Below are 22,117 nucleotides of genomic sequence, written 5' to 3' on the forward strand. Positions count from 1 at the left end.
TGTCGAAAACCGGTACCCTTACTGTACTTCCATTGCAAAAGAAATTAGCCGTGACCCTTTTCAGCTGAATAACACCATATTTCTGGGGCCCTTTGGGGCTACTGTCTGGGGCCCCGTACAGGATAAAATAGCTGGCATTGCTGTTTTCATGATAAGTACACCCAAAGGAACAATATCCACCAACTTTTGTCCGTGACCCCCTTCGGCTGAATAAATCCATTTTTCGGGTCCCTTTTTGTGGTCCCTAGGCTTACGGTACAGGATGTGACTTGCCAGCAATTATATGATATTGACTGGCCTCGAGGGAGATACCAGAAAATATTGCCCAAACTGAAAGAATATTGCCCGAGTCGAAGACGAGGGCAATATTCTTTCAGTGCGGGCAATATTTATCTGGTATCTCCCTCAAGGCCAGTCAATATCATAATTATTACCTATCCCCTAGGTAAATTAAGAAAATATGTGAATACAGCTGTACACTATGATATAGATCAAGCCACATTTGACTACCTGTAGATCATCACCAACATGTCGAATAATTGAAAAATTGTTCATTAAAGTATATCATTCAACTCCAACTTCAAAGATACATATGTAGTTGTAACAGGCGAACTTCAAACATCTGAACGCTTTTACACTTTATTTTTGCTTCTGTTTCACTTTGGAGAGTTGTAATAACTGATGGTCACTGTGCAGTTAGTCATTGTTTGACGCGTCGTGCTGCTGGAACTAGTGGAAGTGGTCGACCTTGTATGAGTTGATTTATCGGCGTTCTTCTGCGGTGCGTGTAATCGACACGCAGCGACGTCCTTGAATGTTTTCTCTTCGTGGTCGATCGGAATGTTTACATGAGGTGGGAAGAGAAGGAGTGGAATCTCTCTTCCCACCTCCCTGTTTTACAGTGCACTCCCGTTATAACGAACACGCGGTTATAACAAAATTCTGGTTATAACGAAGTAAAAATTTGGGCTGCAATGTCATCCACTCTATGTATTTCTATCGTTTATTTGTTCGGTTACAACAAAATTTCGATATGACGAAAGAATAACTGCCGGTCCCGAGGATTTCGGTATAACGAGAGCCCACTGTATATGTAAAACCCCGGATGCTCGTAATATGCTCTAATATCGCCCGCTGAACTCCCGACCCTGCAAAATAACAACTGTAATTGCCTCGCAAAACTACCTCGTATAGGTAATAATTCATTTTATTGACCATTGGCCACATCCTTACATGATGAGACCATCAAAAAGTGTGACCCTTTTCAGCTGAATAAATGCTCTGGGCCCCCGGTCTAATAGCCTCTAGTCCATCAATTCTAAGTCTAATCAGCGCTGATACACAAGAGTGTTTGAAATATACAGTGCCACGCCCCCTCCATGTCGATTGCGGTCACGCCTCTCTACTATGAAGCCATCGAAACAAATCTCTGCATCAGTTACATTGTCATCTAAGAGTGTTTCTGACAAAGTAATAACATCAAATGGCTTATCAAATAACTTCTATGACAAAAGATCATATTTGCCTAATAAGCTATGCACATTCAGATGCGCAAACTTTAACCCATTCATCTTAATTCTAGGGTAACAAGATAAAGAGTCACCGATTGTCTTGTTGTTGTTGTTGTTATTTGAATTTATTTGGCGTTTATCATTCCTCGAGGAATATTTACGCCAAATCTATATTCATAAAATTTCTGTTGGCTGTAGTCTCTTTCGGAGTCTGCAATTTGCTGGGAGTAGATGATTCTCTTTGCACCTCCTCTCTTGGATCGCCTTGTTTTCCTCCGGCGGGCGATTCCCAAGTCGACAATCGTTTGCCATACGGACTGTGGAAGCCTCTGATGTACATATGCAGGGGTGTGCGTGCAGATGTTGGTCCTTCCATACGACAAATCAGCTCTGTGTAGATAGGTGTCTGATGTAAGACTACCACTGGCTGCAGCTCCTTCTCCCTCTATCGGGCCAGGATTTGGGTTGATATCGCCGGCTTGTAGAAGAAGAGACTGGAAGGACGCGTTAGAGTTGGGATAGTAGCATATCCGTACTCCACTGTACTTGTGAAATGTCCATCCAGTGATTTTTGGTGGACTGGCTGGTTGCAGTGTGCATGAGGTACATGCTTGTCTGTGGTTGTAGTATGTCCCCACACTGCATAAAAGTACAAGGAAGAAAAATGCACACAAGTTGTCGGGGTCCATTTGTTCACAACAAAAGAATGTCCATTATACTGGTTCAAGGATGAGTAGCCGTGGTATCCTGTCCATGCAATGTGTGGTGTAGATCATGGCCACTACAGTGCTCAGCTCAGGCGAAGACAGCCAAAACATATTCCCAAATGTTTGGTGTGAAGGTAGAGGCTAGATGTCACCAAAAGTATCCAGGAATGTCCTCGAGTTTAGACAAATCACTCACACCAGTCAGAACATGAGGAAACACCACCAAACAGGAATATAGAAGCACAATACAGGAGCAGGGTGCGGGGAGCTGCACTCAGTGCGCTGCACCCTTTTTGAATATATTATAATTATACCACAAAAATTATGATTATACCACAAAAAGAATACTATAGATCGATAAGTTAAACAGAATAAGAAAATATTACTTACAGTCATGAAATAGACAAACTGTGGTTACGCTGTCATTGTGCAGCGATATTCATGACTTCCTGGGTTATGTTAAGGTGATTGTTATAATAAAGCAATGCCTATTACATTTCCGAAAAAAACAAACAAAAACATTAGGACATTCGGACACCCCTCCGACACCCAAATACAATAAAAAAAGAATATAATATTTAAAAATTATATCTAAAAAAAATAGCATATATAAAAAAAAGATAAGACTATAGGGAAATACTAAATTCGTTCTCATTTTATATAGTTTATCGCTGTCCCACACCTTCCCGGCCAGAAAAGTGAAAAAAAAAAATGCTGTCACCTCATCCCCAACCCAAAAATTGCCTTCCGAGTTTTGAAAAATATACATTCAAAGAGTACAAGGGAAAAATGTTCAGCATCAATGGTCAACCGATGTCATGCGTATATGGGTGCCACCTAAAATGACCATAAATCTTCTGCTGCAGGCGCTACTGTGGCAATGAAAATGCCTTCAGCGTGTATGAGCACGTGTTTAAAGAGTTCACACCAGCGTGGATCTAAAATATTAGTATGGGTATGTCAATTTCAGCGGTGAGGCGGGCTTAGCCGAGAGAGAGACCGAGAGAAAATACATACGAGGGAGGTACCCTCTCCAAATGTTATCTGTCTTTGTTCATTTTTCACTGCAGTCATTTTCTTCAATCAGTCTTTAACTACAAAGTCCATACCACTATTCTTTGTCCCAGAATAAGTTTGGCATGCTTTATGCATTAGCGAATAATTTCTACACGCCGTAAATAATTTGTCAATCGTTAGTTGATTTTTTGCACAAACGAACTGCCATATGCACACCACTAATACATACGTAATACAAACAAACACCAATAAACACTCAAACAAATCCTCATAATGCAAATAAACCAACTCAACACTTTTTTGTGCGTTTTCCTTGATATTTATTGATTTCATTCAAATCATTCAAAAATCGACCCATTCTGGATATAACATGAACAAAAAAGTTACAAATGGCAATTCAAAACACAAACAAATCCATTTGTCATTTTATACTACAAATAATCTCACTTCAGCATAGATAACTCGATTATAGACCAACCCTACTAACAATTTCTTCACGAGAAAGTTTTGACATGTAGGGCCCTACCAAACCTATATCCCTTGAATATATTGGTTTGGATCATGTAACACCTCCTTACTTATAAGGGCATATACATATAAATCTAGAATGAAATCAGTCATAAAAAAACCCCGACCAACCCCCCCCCCCAACCGAAATAAATCTAGGGCCTACATCTATCCTAAATATTAAATCCTACCAAAATCTGTCATACCATTTATAACTATCTTTCTTCAAATCCAATCCCCAACCCACCAACCCCTGATTGACCAAAGAATTAATCATCCCACACCCACATTAACTAACCCACATTCATACACACACACCCACACACACACACACACACACACGCCATGGGCGTAAATCCCGGGGGGATGGGGGATATATCCCCCTGAAATGGAGGAGGGGGGATGGCCTGTACAATCATCCCCCCCCCTGAATTTTGAAAAAAAAAAATGGAGGAAGCAGAAATGTGATTGTATCAATTTTGGCATATTGCGTGACGTTTGTACACCGGCCTTCAGACAGGTAACAGAGCTGAACAGTATTCTATCTTGTAGGAAAATGTATACATAATTTTCTCAAGCGCTCGCTCGCTTCGCTCACTCGCGAAGAAAGTAACATCGACATAACCGTCGGCCTTATGCCAAAAGGGCCTTAACACCATAGACTTTGTACACTATTAGTGCCCTTTTGGCATGAGGCCGACGATACTGTACAATGTAAGGTATGGCTCAGACGTTGACAACGTCACATAGTATAGGCCTACATGTAAACATGCTATGACGCGAGTAACTTGGGACCATATTCTGCAAAATATGTAAGAAAACAAACAAACAAACAAACAATAAAAAAACTATATCGCCATAAATGAACCCCCTCCATTTCCTGAATCATTCCTGAGAAACAACAGTGATTGGTGACTCAGTCAGGATACATCTATGGGCATACCCAGGGAAGATCAGGGGCGTCGAATCTATCTCGGGGGGGGGGGGGGGGGGGCAAAGGGGCATCTGCCCGCCCCTACGGAAGTGTTTAGGCAGACAAATCATTTATCCCCCAAGCAATTCCCGAGATGAGGACCTTCTTAATGGAAAATTGTCCATATATCGCCAGAACTATGCACCAGATAGTTGTATTGCAATCTTAAACATGCAAAAGCTCCGCTATACAGGATCCCTTTCGATAGACTTTGTACACTTTTGAGATTGACGTATATTTCCCTAATTTATCAAAGAGTGTGCAGCAGATCTTTCACTTAACAAAAGCACCCTCATATGCAGAGGCGTCGATGGGGGGGGGGGGAGGGGGGAATGGTTCCCCCATAAAAGTGGGACAAACAAAAGCGAAAAATATAGCCACAAACGGCAGTTTTTGGAATGTAAAATGTCAAAATTATAAAGCTCGCTCGCTCCGCTCGCTCGCATTTAATCGCTATGCCATTCTCCTGATGTTGCTGCCAGTGACTGACAGCAGTTGCGCCCGGTGCGCCCCCAAAGCGAAATATATAGCTACAAACGACAGTTTTTGGACTGTAAAATGTCAAAATTTTGAAGCTCGCTCGCTTTGCTCGCTCGCATTTAATCATTATACCATTCTCCTGATGTTGCAGCCAGTAATTGCCAGCAGTTTTCGCCCGATGCGCCCCCCTTAATTTCCCAAGCGAAAAAAATATAGCTACAAACGGCAGTTTTTGGACTGTAAAATGTCAAAATTTTGAAGCTCGCTCGCTTCGCTCGCTCGCATTTCATCATGCCATTCTCCTGATGTTGCTGCTAGTAATTGCCAGTAGTTTTCGCCCGGTGCGCCTCCTTAATTTCCAAAGCGAAAAAATACAGCCACAAACGACAGGTTTGGGGACTGTAAAATGTCAAAATTTTCAAGCTCACTCGCATTTAATCATTATGCCATTCTCCTGATGTTGCTGCCAGTAACTGCCAGCAGTTTTCACCTGGTGCGCCCCCCTTGATTTCCAAAGCGAAATAATACAGCCACAAAGGACAGTTTTTGGGCCTGTAGAATATCAAAATTTTCAAGCTCACTCGCTTCGCTCGCTCGCATTTAATCGCTATGCCATTCTCCTGATGTTGCTGCCAATAATTGCCGGCAGTTGGCCCGGCGTGCCCCCCCCCCTTAATTTCCAAAGCGAAAAAATACAGCCACAAACGGCACTTTGGGGACTGTAAAATGTCAAAATTTTCAAACTCGCTCGCTTCGCTTGCTCGCATTCAATCGTTATGCCATTCTCCTGATGTTGCATACTGCCAGTAATTGCCAGCACTTGTGCCCGGTGCGCCCCCTTAATTTCCAAAGCGAAAAATCTAGCTACAAACGACAGTTTTGGGACTGGAAAAAGTCAAAATTTTCAAGCTCACTCGCTTCGCTCGCTCGTATTTAATCGTTATGCCATTCCCCTGATGTTGCTGCCAGTAATTGCCGGCAGTTGGCCCGGTGTGCCCCCCCCCCTTAATTTTCAAAGCGAAAAAATACAGCCACAAACGGCACTTTGGGGACTGTAAAATGTCAAAATTTTCAAACTCGCTCGCTTCGCTTGCTCGCATTCAATCGTTAGGCCATTCTCCTGATGTTGCGTGCTGCCAGTAATTGCCAGCAGTTGTGCCCGGTGCGCCCCCCCCCCTTAATTTCCAAAGCGAAAAATATAGCTACAAACGACAGTTTTGGGACTGTAAAATGCCAAGATTTTCAAGCTCGCTTGCTTCACTCGCTCGCATTCAATTGTTATGCCATTCTCTTGATGTTGCTGCCAGTAATTGCCAGCAGTTGCACCCGGTGCGCCCCCCTTAATTTCCAAAGCAAAAAAATACAGCCACAAACGGCAGTTTTTGGACTGTAAAATGCCAAAATTTTCAAACTCGCTCGCATTTAATCGCTACACCATTCTCCTGATGTTGCTGCCAATGATTGACAGCAGTTGCGCCCGGTGCGGCGCCCGGTGCGGCACCCCTTAATTCCCAAAGCGAAGAAGTATATCTACAAACGGCAGTTTTTAGACTGTAAAAGTATTATGTCAAAATTTTCAAGCTCGCTCGCATTTAATCGCTATGCCATTCTCCTGATGTTGCTGCCAGTGATGGACAGCAGTTGCGCCGGTGTGCCCCCCCCCCTTAGTTTCCAAAGCGAAGAATATAGCTACAAACGGCAGTTTTTGGACAGTAAAATGTCAAAATTTTTAATGTAAAAAGATTTCACCGTGGGAGGGGGAAACCCCCCTACCATACCCTCCCCCCCTTGCTTGCTTCGCTCCCTCAACGATCTCATAACCGCTCCCCCTAAGATCAAATCCTGTCTACGCCGGTGATAGGCCCCACTATTTAGTAGGCCTTCGCAGTGATGTCGCACAGGCGGAGCAAGAGCTGAAATACCACGATTTAGTCATTCAATAATATATTGTGAATATTTCATTTTCTATTGGGTTTTTTTAAGAAAAAAAACACAAAAAATTCACCAAACGTGTGCACCAGATCGCTGAATTTCAGGTCTTAAAATGCAAAATCTTCCTCGTGTGGGAGAGGGATACACCCCCCCCCCCATACACACCCTCCCCCCGTTCGGTCGCTCCGCTCCCTCTCACAGATATTTCAAAAACAAACTGATTTTCCGCCGCAAGTCATCTGACAAGCAAAAAAAAAGCAACAACAAGAACAAAAAGTCTTCATATCTTTGCTGCCATTCTCCTCCCACTTTATATTTCTGCAAAAGAGTGGGACATCCGATAGCTGTAAAGTGTGTGTGTGTGGGGGGGGGAGGGGGCACAAAGCTCCCCCCCCCCCCCAAGGCTGCGCCGGTCCGGTTATGGGCTTGTGATCGTGGTGATGGTGACCATCCCCCCCCCCCACTCCTCAGTACGGATTTACGCCGTTGACACACGCACACACCCACACACGAAGGTTCGATATTCGGAAGGTTCGTTTTTTTCCGAAGCTTCATTTATCCGAAACACACAATTCCCTGTACATAGAGGTTCGTTGATCCGAAAATGAAATTCAGAATAACGAACCTTCGAATAAAGAACCTTCGGACTAAAGAGCCTTCAGAATAACGAACTTTTGCAATAACGAATTGTAACCCCCTCCCCACATACACACACACACACACACACCCAAACCGATACCACATTCCTTCCTGATGAAACGACTTCCCAATGTTGATAAATAAGACAAAATGGACCGTACGCAGAAAAGCAGCATCCTCCCGCACGCAAGCACCACTCTGAATTCATAAACAAATCCGCCAAACCAACTCATCAAAGTCAAAGCTGCTGATAAAATCAATATCAACGTTTATGCCAGCAACAGCTTACTAGATATCCCTACCCACGCGCAGCTAAAAAACACATACGCAAAAAGCTGACATAATAAACACATTCTTCTATCATACACACACACACACACACACACACACACACGCACAAACGGACACTAAATTGTCATGTGCGCGCGCACATACACACTTCCTTGAAACCTCACCATGACTTTTTACATGGCATGTTTGCATGGATGTAGCCATGTTAGTTATGTGTTAGTATTTCAATGACTATGTCCAGAACGATATTACCCAGCAAAATGTGCTTCGAGGGCGGGCGACAATCCGTGACGGGGGCGACAATCCGTGCCGCCAACTCGCTGCCCCCCACGGAAAAACGCAGTAACTGACATTTTTATGAATGTTTACTTTTTTGCAAAAATGAATAGTTTACCCAATGCTCTCCAATGTTAACAGGTCAGTTTTGCACCAAAAAAAAAAATGAAAGTGACCAAAAATGCAATTTTTCACTTTTGCAAAAAGCAGTAACTGCATCCAGTTGATTCAACTTTGCAAGTTTCCCCACGGAAGAAAGCAGTAACTAACAAAGCCCACGGAAGAAAGCAGTAACTAACAATTTAGTCTAATCATTCAGACTCTGTATAGTCCTTCCTGTATATTTTTTTCCCTAATACCATTTATTTTTTCTACTAATTTTTTTTTAACAATGTAAACAGCAGTTTCTTCCATAATTTAGGGGAGTAGATATAAAAAAGATTGTTTCACCAGTAACTTGACTCTGCCCGCAGGGAATCATATGACAAGTTGTAGAAAAAGCTTCTTTCTGGAGACTAGCAAACCTGGCAGACTCAGCGCGCTCAGAGTGTAGAATACGCGTGCAGCTAGCTGCATGCGCGTAAATTCTGCAGCATACTGCACAGTAACTAGCTAAACACTGCATCACATCACAGTCATTACTTGCACAGTATTGCAGGCCTGGTACAGTCTGAGTGATCATGCCAGTGCTAACCATGCTGTCACACAGTTTCTGCGGTCCAGGCATGCCTGTAAATCTATCATGAATTGCAGAAGAAAAGTCATGGTAGCCATGGCTTTGGCCAGAACCAGAAAATCTAGGTGAGCTGAAAATATGAAGAGTTTGTTTGCAAAAACCGATAAGTCCATATTTGCCAAATGGAGATATTTGCAATTAAAGGTCAAGAAAAATAAAGAGAATAATAAGACAATTTTTGCTTCTTTTGACCATAACTTCAAAAATGTACCTTTATATGTAGTGACCAATATATCATTTAAAAGGTATTATTTTGTACTTTATGACAGAGACCGTACTTCAAAATCTTCAAAAATGGACTTATCGGTTTTTGCAAACAAACTCTTCATATATTGAAGGGAGATGAGCACTAGTATTAATACACTAACGTTAGTCTAACGTTAGATGTAGGCCCTATAGGTCTACCGCGTACCAGATCTAACGTTACAGAGTAGATCTAGGCCTATTGTTAACTGTTTAGTGTTAGACAAAATGTCAGTAGGCCTAATCTAACGTAATAGATCTAGGTCTAGCACTAACATTGGGCATAGATCTGTAGTCTAGCTTAAGTGTAATGTCAGAGTTCGACTAGGATCTAAGACGAAGAGACTTGATATTTTATTGTCTAGTCCAGGGTCATGTGTCAGGGGCAAGGCCGGGCACTTCAAAGTTCAATTAGGGTAGGCCTTATTTTTACACAGAATGCCATTCAATCGACAAGACCTAGTCTAGGTCTAGCGTTAGGTCCTAGATCTTATAGATCTAGACTAACCAGAAAGTAGAAGAACTTTATAACCTGGTGGTGGTAACAATTCTCCTCCTATGGTCATGTGACATGTGCAGTTACTGCTTTTTTCCATGGGGAAAACAGCAGACTCCTGGCCGTCTGCAGTTACTGCTTTTTTCCGTGGGGAAACTACCCAGAAACAAGGGTGAGCCACCGCAGTAACTGCATTTTCCTAAATAACATTTAAAAAATAATGGAAACATATTTTTTTTTCTAGGTATTTTTAGACAACTAGGTATGGTGCATAATCATACCACAAAATTATTTTTGAATGTTTCTGTGTTTTTAAAGAATCTGCAAAAAACACAAAATAGCATTTATCTCAGCTCAGCAGTAATGCAGTTACTGCTTTCTTCCGTGGGGGGGGGGGGGGGGGGGGGCAGAGTACGCCCGTCACGGATTGTCGCCCCGAGCAGGAGGCGACAATCCGTGTAGGGGCGACTTTCAATCCGTGTCGCAACAAGGTATATCGACCTGGATATCTCAAGGGCCCATTCACGTTGTATACAAATTGATAAACAAATGAAGCCGCCGCCCTGCCATCTTTGTAAGCATAGTATGTGTAATTTGGACGCATTTTCCAGCAGAGACTGTCACCCAAATCACATGATGTGTGTGCTCTTTACCCAAATGTTGGGCAATTTTCGTTGTAAGATGGTGGCGCGGTGGCTTCAAAAGCGATATGTCTATGTTTTAATATCCAGATACAATACTTGTACTTCCTATTATAATCACACTTCTTATGGAGAGATCAGTGGTCTGAATAAATAAATGAATGAAAATGAACTCGTCCTTGTTTACAAAATATATTATTGTGTCTTGGGTTTTTCGTCCGTGTGTAAGTCAGCAAAATTGTAAAAAACAAACAAACAAACAAACAAACAAACAATAAAAACAGAAATACTGTAACTCTTATAACAAAACGCCCGGGTGTGCCATCATAACGGACAGTAAAGAAAAATAAGTCGCTCTAGTAACATTCCCCCTTATCCACTCGTTGTCTGTTGTGTATTTAATTCGTATTCCTTGTAATTTTTCTCTCGCTGTTTAAACGGATCGATCCCATGCAGTTTGATATTTTACACTAGTTTACTCCTTTTAACCAATATCTCGTATTAGCTCCAGCAGGCGGACACCGCTGTGCGTACGTCTCAAAGTGTTAACGGATACAGAAAAAATGCTGAAAACTGCTCACATGACCAAAGCAAGCCAGTGAAGTAAGAGCGGGGTCATCCCACGAGACCGACACCCACGAGTCATACAGCTCACGAGTTCGACATTGAAAACAGGTCCATGAGTCATACAGCTCATGAATCATACAGCCCCTGAGTTCGACAATTCAATTCAATTCAATTCAAAGGTTTTATTTTCACTTCTTTCAACAGAATGTACAAAAAATATAGATTCGACATGCGTTTGAAGGAATGATACATAGATAGCAAAGAATAACATATGTCAATAATCATTACAAAATTAGGCATTTTTCATACAGACATATTCATACATTCTGCGAAAAAAAGTGGAGGTACCCACTCAAAAGACTGCTTGTACAACGTGGGCACCTCAAAATGAGGAAGAAAAAAGTTGAAAACTTAACTACAAGTGTGCGGGATGAAAAAAAGAAGTGGAAGAGGGGAAAGGGAAGAAGCAGAAATACAAGTAAAGAGACGAGACAACTAAAAACAAAAGCCTAGATCAATCGATAAATTCAAGATCAAACCAACAGAGACTATTAGCCATAATTAGAAGTGTAGAGCGTTGAAAGCGACAAGAAAGTGATATATACAATTGTGTGGAATTGCTGATAGCAGAACATTATCTGCTCTGTGAAGGCACGTGTAATAATGTACAAGTTTGCAATAAGAAAAACAGGGGATGCGATGTTGAATTCCGCGAAAGACGCGACCTAACAAGCCTTTGAAAAATCAATAGCATCCTGGTGCTTACAAAACCTACTTACTGAAATAGATAAACAAACAAAATTAATTTCTTTCTGTTACATTATAAGACTTAAGGAGGAATGATTTCAATCTTTTTTTGAATGAAAACAAAGAAGGAGCATTTTTTATGTCTGGACTAAGGGAGTTCCAGAATCTTGGGCCTGTATAAATAAATGTCTGCTGAGCTAACACAGTTCTAAGCAGAAGTAAGTGATATTCATTAGACTGTCTTGTTGGGTAACTATGGTATGTCAGGTTACGAGGAAACATAGAATCAAATATAAACGGAAGGCAGTTGTTATTATAACTATACATAAATTGTCCTAAATGAAATAAAAACAAATCTTTAATTTTCAGAATCTTATTTTCAGAAAACAAAGAAGCTGTATGAGAGCAAGGAGCGGCATTACAAATGATTCGAAGTGCCTTCTTTTGTAACAATAAAACCCTATCTAATAATGTTTGATGCGTGTTTCCCCATGCCAAAATTCCGTAATTTAAATAAGGTAGTATCAAAGACGAATACAGTATGAATAATGAATGTTGGGGAAGAAACAATTTGAACCTGTTAATGACGCCTATATTGCGTGAAATAATTTTACAAACATAATCTACATGAAATTTCCAAGAAAGTTTATTATCTATTGTAATTCCAAGAAATTTTGTATATGAAACACTTTCTAAAACAGTATCATCAAAATAAATATCCATATTCAAATTATCTAAAGTGTTACTAAAAAACATATACTTGGTTTTATTGATATTCAGGGACAGCTTATTAGCTCGTATCCAATCTCGTAAATTTTGTAACTCCGAATTTACTGTATGCACAAGAATATTTGGATCTTCATGTGAATAAAACACATTTGAGTCATCGGCGAAAAGTATGAATGATAACACTTGGGAGGAAGCACATAAATCATTAATATAAACAATAAACAACAACGGCCTCAATATACTACCTTGTGGCACGCCACAAATTAGTTCTCTCATATCAGAGTTATAATTGTTTATTGAAACATATTGTTTACGATCAGTTAGATAACTCCTGAACCACTCCAAGGCCTTCCCACGTATACCATAGTGGGACAACTTATAAAGTAATATATTATGATTAATAGTGTCGAAGGCCTTGGAGAAGTCCAGGAAGATACCGATCATATGAGAGTGATTATCTAAAGCATGTGCTACTTTATCAATGAAATTCACACATGCATGAGAGGTGCTATGCTTTTCTCGAAAACCAAACTGGGAGTTTGTTAGAACACAATGCGTCTTCAAAAAATTCATTGTTCTTTTATATATAATTTTCTCTAAGATTTTTGATATACAAGATAATAAAGAAATAGGTCCATAATTACTAATATCTAAGTTATTACCATTCTTCAATATAGGAATAACTTTTGCTATTTTCTTTGTTCCGGAAACTGACCATTTGACATTGACAAATTGAAAATATACACCAAAGGATCCAGAATAGAATATATTGCTCCTTTTAAAATCATATTGCTTATTTCATCAGAACCTGCACTTTTTTATTTTTCAAACCAGAAACAATATCAATAACCTCATACCTAGTGGTAGGAGTAAAACATGTGTATTATACTGACAGATACAACACGGGGCTTAATGTGTCGGTCTCGTGGGCCTTGGCTGAATAGTGTCGAACTCGTGGGTGTCGGTGTCGTGGCGTGCACCCGCTCTATTACCCATGCTCTAGGTATGCAGCATTGTACATACGGTGGTAAACATTTTAATGCTTCACTGTAAAGGGATTTATTCATGGTTGTACAGTATTCATTACTCTCTTAACATGCTTAATGTAAATAATCTCATGAAATTCCTTCCACAACGAGGAGTAGGTTTTTATCCAAATTCATGATTCTTGTGTCGAGTTGTTTTTATTGCAACTGACTGAAAAAATTACCCTTTATAGACGTAAATACACTCCAATTATCCCGTGATTTTTAGTCATAGCTATGAATAAAATCATTGCCATAAAATCTTTGGTTGGGTTTTGTATACTCATGAATCATTGCTCCTTATCTATGGTGTATCTATGATAATCATGATGTGATATTATGATATAAATAAATCTTTAAACAAATGCAATTTATCCTATTTATCAAACAAACAAAATCGTATAAAACGTCCGAGACTTTACCAGGGTAATAGTAGAGCAGATAAGGCGAAAAATTGTGCAAAATTTGACTAAAGCATGAAACTTTCACCAGTGTTAGTACATGTTATAAGATTCATTTTGAGATTGAGAGGTAAGTCTGAATTGACCTCTGATGACCTCCAAAGGTCAATGACCTCAAAATTTGATAAAAAATAGATATTTTGCGTCATTGATGAAAAACTCATTTTTGTTACAGTGGAAGAGTCTTCATGTTCCATAGAACCCTGACAGGTTTCTACCTTTGACCTCTGATAACCTCCAGAGGTCAATGACCTCAAAATATCAGAATATTGATATTTTGTCATTGATTAATGATAAACACGGCAATGATGTACTGAAACCATGTTTGTTTGTTTTGTTTTTTGTTTTTTGTTTTTTACAGTGGAATTGCCTCAATGTTCCACCGATCCTTGACAGGTTCCTACCTTTGACCTCTGATGACCTCCAGAGGTCAATAACCTCAAATTATCAGAATTTTGGTATTTGGTGCAATTGGTTGATGATAAACATGATAACGATGTCTTAAAGGGAAGGTAAACCCAAAGAACAATGTGGATTGAGTGAAAGCAGCAACATTAGTAGAACACATCAGTGAAAGTTTGAGGAAAATCGGACAATCGATGCAAAAGTTATGAATTTTTAAAGTTTTGGTGTTAGAACCGCTGGGTGAGGAGACTACTAGAGGATATGACGTATGAGTGGACAACAATACAAAGAAAATATAAAGGAAATTCAACAAATATTTACTTTTCTACAATCATGAAAGAGCAATGGACCAACCGCTTTCAGAAAGCAGGGGGAATAATTGCTACCCTTAACATATGTCAATGTCAAGTTGATGGAATTTGTAATTTTCATGAAAAATGGATTTTTGCACAATTTTCTTTATATTTTCTTGGTATTGTTGTCCACTCATACGTCATAACCTCTAGTAGTCTCCTCACCCAGCGGTTCCAACATCAAAACTTTAAAAATTCATAACTTTTGCATCGATTGTCCGATTTTATTCAAACTTTCACTGATGTGTTCTACTAATGTTGCTGCTTTCACTCAATCCACATTGCTCTTGGGGTTTATCTTCCCTTTAAAAACGAAATTCATTTCTTGTGTTAGAACTGAATCGCTTTCCTATTCCTCAGATCAAGGGAAATTATTTACTTGTCTCTGCCTTTGACCTCCGAGGACTGTGACAGGTCAATGACCTCAAAATATCAGAATATTGATATTTGACGTATATTCAATGGTTAACTGTATACCTGGTGTGCAATCACGCATTATGCTATTAACATTTATGCTACAATAGAAGTGTCTTCTCATTCCACAGAACATTGATCATTACCTTGTGTATATCCAACTTTGACATCTAAGGACAATGTGAGGTCAGACTTTTAGAATATCAAAATTTGTGTAGGATTACAATTATTGATGTTTGGCTTCATTGGTTTAATCCTAAAAGTTCAATCAGTTACAAATCACGCCGTGACGTTATAATCAAAGCATGTATGCATATTCCGCAGAGCATTGGTTCATAGTAAAAGGTCTCAGGTCTTCAGAAATGAAGCTTAGTGTCTTCAGTGATGGCAGTGACCTCAAATACCGTATGTCCCCCCCCCCAAAAAAAAAAAAAAAATTACAACGGGACCCTCCGCAATGATATCTTTAAAAATATCGAATCAATCTAAATACAAATTCAGGGTATGAGCCATAACTCATTGCCCACATCTTACAGAAAACCCCATTCGATTTGCTTCAGTGGTCAAAGAGAAATGAAGAATTTTGTAGAGGATGTCAAGAATCTCTTCCCTCCAAGTTCTGTCTATTGTATTCACACACAAGATCATCGAAGTGCTAAACTTGGAAGAATCAAACTCATGACATGCTTTAAAACAATCCACTTTTCTCTGTGATCGCTTTACCAAATCGAACTGGTTTACTGCAAAATAGAGCAAAAATTTTATATTCTAAGACCCTGGAATAGCATTTGGACAATTTAATCATATAGGGTGTTTTCAATGTAAAAATGTTTCAAGTTTCTTTATTTTACCAAAGCAAGGAACATATTAAAAACAATTACATATATCAATATTCGGATATGATTACAAACATTTCAGTAAGACAGTGAAAAGGAACAAAAATACATAAATAGATTGACAATTACACGTACATAGGTTAACAAATATGCTATGGTAGGTAGCAGCCAGAAAGGAGATGTCCCTTATTTATAGCTGACCTACAGAATAATTCATTCAATTTCAATTATATATAATGTGTTCCAATGAAAGTAAAAACGTAAGAACAGGACAAGACAAGACAAAGCAAAACATAAAATGACGATAATACAGGATGTCTCGAAACATAGGGGATAAAAAACATACTCCTTACCTTAATAAATTTGGCTGTAATTATTGAGAAGAGCTTTTTTGTAACCAGATTTAAACGTATTCAAAGAGTTAGCATTACGAATTGCACAGGGGAGAGAATTCCACAGGGTAGGACCAATGTAAATGATAGATCTTTGATAAAATGAAGTACGAGATAGAGGTAGGTGAAAATCATTGGCGGATCGCGTGCTATAATTATGAATTTGATTATTAAAAGTGAACAAATCTAAGAGAGTCTTTGGTAACAAACGATTTTTACACAAATACATAAATATTCCAGCTTGATATTTGTACATATCATTCAACCGCAATATCTTCAGGGATAGGAACAGTGGTTGGGTGTGGGCAAGAAAAGAGGCATGGGAAATGATTCGTATTGCACGTTTTTGAAGCACTGAAAGTCTTTGAATATAACATTCGTGAGCATTGCCCCAGACAGTTATTCCATAGTACAAGTGAGGTAGAATTATGGCATTATAAATTGATTTTAAAACAGACTTTGGAAGAAAACTTAGTTTATTCATTACACCAATATTTTTGATAATTTATTACAAACAAAATTGATATGATTCGACCAATTCAATTTATTATCTACATGCACTCCAAGGAATTTCAGTGAAGGTGTCTGCAAAATTTGAGAACCACACATGTTAATGAATACAGTGTCGGTGTTACATTTTTTCTTTGTAAATATCATAAAATTAGTTTTTGATATGTTAATTGATAATTTGTTAGCTCGCAGCCAATTAGTAACATTTTGCAATTCCTTATTAAAAACCTCTTGCAGAGAATTAATATTATCATGAGACAAGAATATCGTCTGCAAATAAAATACATTGTAAAATACTAGAAACATTGGGTAAATCATTTATATACAAAAGAAATAAAATAGGCCCGAGGATCGATCCCTGGGGCACTCCACATCTTATGTTTTTGTAATCTGATATATTCTTATCAATGGATACGAACTGCTTACGATTGCTCAAATAACTTTTCAAAAGTTTGAAAGTGACACCACGAAATCCATATAGACTTAATTTAGCTAAAAGAATATTATGATCAAGTGTGTCAAATGCTTTGCTGAGGTCTAAAAATAAGCCAAGTAAAATGTTTCCGCTATCTATTGCACAGATCACCTTATGAATAAAATCAATCAAAGCAGAAGATGTGGAGTGCCCCGGTCTAAATCCATACTGATTTTTCTTAATGATATTGCACTTCGTAAGAAATTCAACAAACCTAGTAGAAATACATTTTTCAAAAACTTTGGAAAAAACAGATAATACTGATATTGGACGATAATTTGTCATTACATCAGAGGAACCATTCTTCAAAACTGGTACAACTCTGGCTATCTTCAATTTATCTGGAAATATACCAGATTCCATACACTGATTAAATATTGCACATAGGGGATTACATAACAAATGAATTCGAACATCAATATTATCATATCCAGCACTTACATCATTCTTAAAATTGTTTACAATATCAATTATTTCTTTACAAGTAATTGGTTTGAAAAATGCTGTTGACTCAACTTTTGTAACATATTGAAGATAATCATACTCATGTGGATCATCAAAAGAAGAATTAATATCATTACCAATATTGACAAAAAAATGTATTCGACAAATTGCAAATTTCTTTACTATTTACTACTGTTTCATTATTACACTTAATAGATTTGATAATTGTTTTCGTATTGCACTTTTTCCCCCAAGGCAGTATTTATCACATCCTATGTCTTTTTTACTATTTCCACTACTGTCAGCTAGCTTTTTCTCATAATATTTCTTTTTAGCTAATTTTACCATATTAGTCACTTTATTTCGATATGTCTTATAAACAGCTTTACGATAATCACTCGGATTCTTCTTATACAATTTATACATTTTACATTTCTTCCTTATCAGTTTACATATTGCACATGCCCTACTTTAAGCAAATCAATATCAAAATCTCCCATTAGATAAAATATTTTCTTTTCTTTTTTTACAATATCCAAAATATCAATCAAAAACTCACAAAATTCATTAACTGACTTATTGGGTGGTCTGTATACAATACATATCAAAATAGAGAAATTGCAATTTGTTACTTCTATAAAAATACTCTCTAAAAATCAGTATTGGTATCAAGATCACAACGGCGATTAAAAGATATGTCTTTGTGTACATATAATCCAACACCTCCTCCGCGTTTTGTTTTGCGATTGTTACCAACAAACTCATAATCATTCATATTGCACAGTGATAAAGGGGAATTATCATTTATCCATGTCTCGCTGATGCCAACAATTTTTGTTTGCATACACAAAGAAGATAGAAAAAGTGACAAATCATCAAAATTATGACACAAGCTTCTCACATTAATATGAATACATGACAAATATTTACTGAGATCATCATTAGAATATGTATTTTCAATAAAGTCATTAAACTCCTCCGGTGTACAATTTGTTTGAAGTGAATCATTATTTATTTCAGATTGAGGTGGTGATAGAAATTCATTGAGAGTATCAAAGTCAATATCATCGAGACATACTAGAAATCTACGCTTACACGACATTACACACGATTGCACACAAAATATATACATATAAGGTGAATAGATAAACCTGAAGCACACAAGAAAAAGGAGTAATATACTAATCGAAGATAAAATGATGCTTGGAGGGTTGTCATATTTCAAAAATGATTAGTTAAAAGTTAGGATGAGAACTAGTGTTATTATTTTCATTGCACAAAACCAATATTGAAATGAAAATGATATGTTTATGAATACAAAGATTACACGTAGCTTACAACCTGGTCAGATCGGCTTTGCTGTGAATTTGTCTGCGCATTGTTTTTCCGTCTGATGTCCTCACTGCTACAATGATTCTGCCATCTTGTGACCAAGCGGAGACAACTTTGCTGTTCTGTGTTCTACTGGCAAGAAAGGCATCGTGGAGGAGAGATCGATTGGAGTCAGTCAAGTCTTCACAGATGCTCAGACCGGTGCCTTTCAGCTTCTTTCTGTTCGTGAGCAGGTGTTGGCGAAGTCGGTATGATGTCATCTTCACAATTATCGCTCTCGGCTGGGATGATCCGTCGCTGAACGCGGTGACTGCGATCAATGTCATCTCGTCGTAGCTCCACTCCGAGCTTCTGATTGGCGATCCGACAGACAACGTCATCTGTGTTTTCCTTGTCAGCTTCCGGGACACCAAAAATGCGCAAACAGTTTCTGCGGGAGTACTGCTCCTGATTGTTCAGGTCAGATTGCAGTTTTGCAATCAGGTGGCGATCCTTTTCAGCATTGACCTTGAGTGCAGCAAGATCTCGCTCTGAAGAGTCTACTTTATGCTGAAGATCAAGAATCTGCCCAGCCTGTTCCTCGAGTCTAGTGAAGAGCTCCTGGAATTTGGAGTCAAGTGCTTGCATCACAGCTTCTTTCATGACCTTCAGTACCTCATCATCCTGGAGGATCTCCTTAATGAGGTTCTTTGTTGTCCGGGTACCAGCCATTGTGTCGTGAAGAAGTAAACCCAGGTGGCAAGAACAATATATAATACTACACAGTCCAGTGAGGCAACTTCAATAGATTCAGCGGAGCAAGTAGAGGCAATTTCAATGGGATGAGTGGGGCAAGATAAGGCAACACTGGTCTTATAGTTGAACGATCCAGTTAGACCACATGAAGATGAGTGTATGGGACTGCAGCTTGTCCACAATCCAAAATGGGCTGTCAGACTACCAAGAAAAAAAGTTGGCAAGAGTGTGCAAAAATCTCAATAAAAATATAAAGTTCTCACCACATAAGATTCTCCAAGCATCCAAAAGGCAAGAGTGTCACATCATTGCATATCTGTGATTCCAGAAGTGTGAATTTTAAGCAAATATGAGGAGCTAGTTCAGGAGCTTGCCTTCAGCTTGTTTTGGTTATCCAGCCATCTGCTCAGATTGTAATTTTTGGGGGGACATGTATAATTTGTATAATATTCATGTTTGGGTTAGTTATGAAGCCTAGCTTGCATGAAATTATGTGCAACATTATCAAATTTGCACTGGACACAATTTGCACGCTTAAACATGTAAAGTGGGGAGAGGAGTACCATAATGGGTTGATGCTTAATAGTATGTGAACAGGCATATGGCAAAGTCCCTTGAACTGGATGAAAGGGTGAAAGATGCTAGCCAGAAAACAACATGCCCATCTCATCAGGTGTACGTCACAAGTCAAACAACTCAAGAGTCGTACAGCCCATGAGTTACGCAGCTCACGAGTCATACATCCTGTGACCTAAACACTAGATGAACAAGGTCCATGAGCTCGACATCAAATATAATAGGCCCACAAACTGTGCGGTCCGCGAGCTCGACACTCGAGGAAAACTTGGCCCACGGTACGAGATTAATATATGTATTTCAGAGAGCTTAAAGGTGTCAGCCACACTTAAGCCTTTTTGTTGCAGTCTTCTGTATTTTTTTTTATCTATAAACACAAATCTAAAAGTATAAGAGCTCATGTAATAGCATATAGAGTGTGTGGCAAGAATGTATAGTTTGTAAGTTTTGATGAACTTTCTTCACAAAATATACATGATGAACACACATGCAGTGCATGGGTCTGCAAAGGTAGCCTAGCAATGTACTGGAATTTACGGTGAGCCCCGAAAAAAAACTCAATTCAAAATCTAACGGTCAATAAAAATGTACTAAATGTTACCTTCCACTTTCAATACTTTATGGGAGCTTCTAAAATGATGCTCTCTTCAACATACCACTGTATTTATACAACTCTTCATTTAAGGCATGCAAATGGGATTCCCTACCTTTAATCTATTCAGTGTATAGGTCTTGTGGACCTCCCTCCCCCCTCCCCCCCCCCCCATGTGTCGGACTCTTATGGGCCTGGTTTGCCTAAACTTAGTGTCAAGCTCATGGGCAATGCTACCTAGTTTCGAGCTCGTGGGCTGTATGGTTCCGATGAACGACTCATGGTCCTGGAGAATACAGTGACGTCATGGACCATCTGGAAAACGACATACTGTGAGGCCTAACATGTATTCCACATGAAGTAATCCTATGTCTTGCTATTGTCATCCAGTTAAGTTTAGGTCATTAAGTTCGGCAACTTGGGATATTTTTTTTTAATGACATATTTAGGTACCTCACTTCCAAATAGGAGTGGAACTACTATTTGCTCTTATTGTCTTCTTTATACTCGATACTCCTTAATAATTGGGCCTGGCCAAGAGTCGTGCCCCCATGCCCAATATTGCTTGTTTCCAATATGATCGCCAGTGGGTTTGCATCCAATGTGTGAATCAGGGTTATATGGCAGCGGGTAATATCATCCAGTTGAAACTCTCTGCCAGCAAGTGATGATTCAGTGTAACCTCCTGCTGAATTGGTCTAGATGTATACCCTCGATCTCTTTCAAGACAGGGTAGCATCTGCGTCTTCAGTGAAGCACGCGATTTACATTGCACGGATCGGCACACAGATCTCCACCACGACTAAAATGGACATCGATCGAGGTCAGACCAGCGTTCTTCCAGGTGCACAGCCACTGTATGGGATCATCAGAGTCTTCCATTGGCAATATCTAAACAGTTTGGGTGAAGGCAAGCTTGTCTCTGATGGGTGCATTGCGCATAAAGTACAGGATGCACGAGATGATCAAGAAAGTTTCTTTTTGACTCGCGGTATAGGCTACCATCCTTTCTCAGGCAAAGGTTCTGAATTATCGGATCGTGCTCAGTCTGCACACAGTGAGCTGAACACCACAT

The 22,117-nt window shown here is 39.1% G+C and overlaps 1 protein-coding gene across 1 annotated transcript in view; it reads left to right on the forward strand.

Moving 5' to 3' along the window:
- LOC140239763 (solute carrier family 2, facilitated glucose transporter member 8-like) overlaps positions 1 to 14,395 on the forward strand; it is a 31,629-nt gene extending 17,234 nt beyond the window's left edge. The window contains exon 9 of the mRNA XM_072319583.1: positions 14,375 to 14,395. Within this exon, the coding sequence (XP_072175684.1) occupies positions 14,375 to 14,395 (21 nt within the window). The remainder of the gene's footprint in view (positions 1 to 14,374) is intronic.
- Positions 14,396 to 22,117: the final 7,722 nt, after the last annotated feature.

This window comes from Diadema setosum, chromosome 16 (genome assembly GCF_964275005.1).
Source record: "Diadema setosum chromosome 16, eeDiaSeto1, whole genome shotgun sequence".
In the NCBI taxonomy this organism is placed as follows: Eukaryota; Metazoa; Echinodermata; class Echinoidea; order Diadematoida; family Diadematidae; genus Diadema; species Diadema setosum.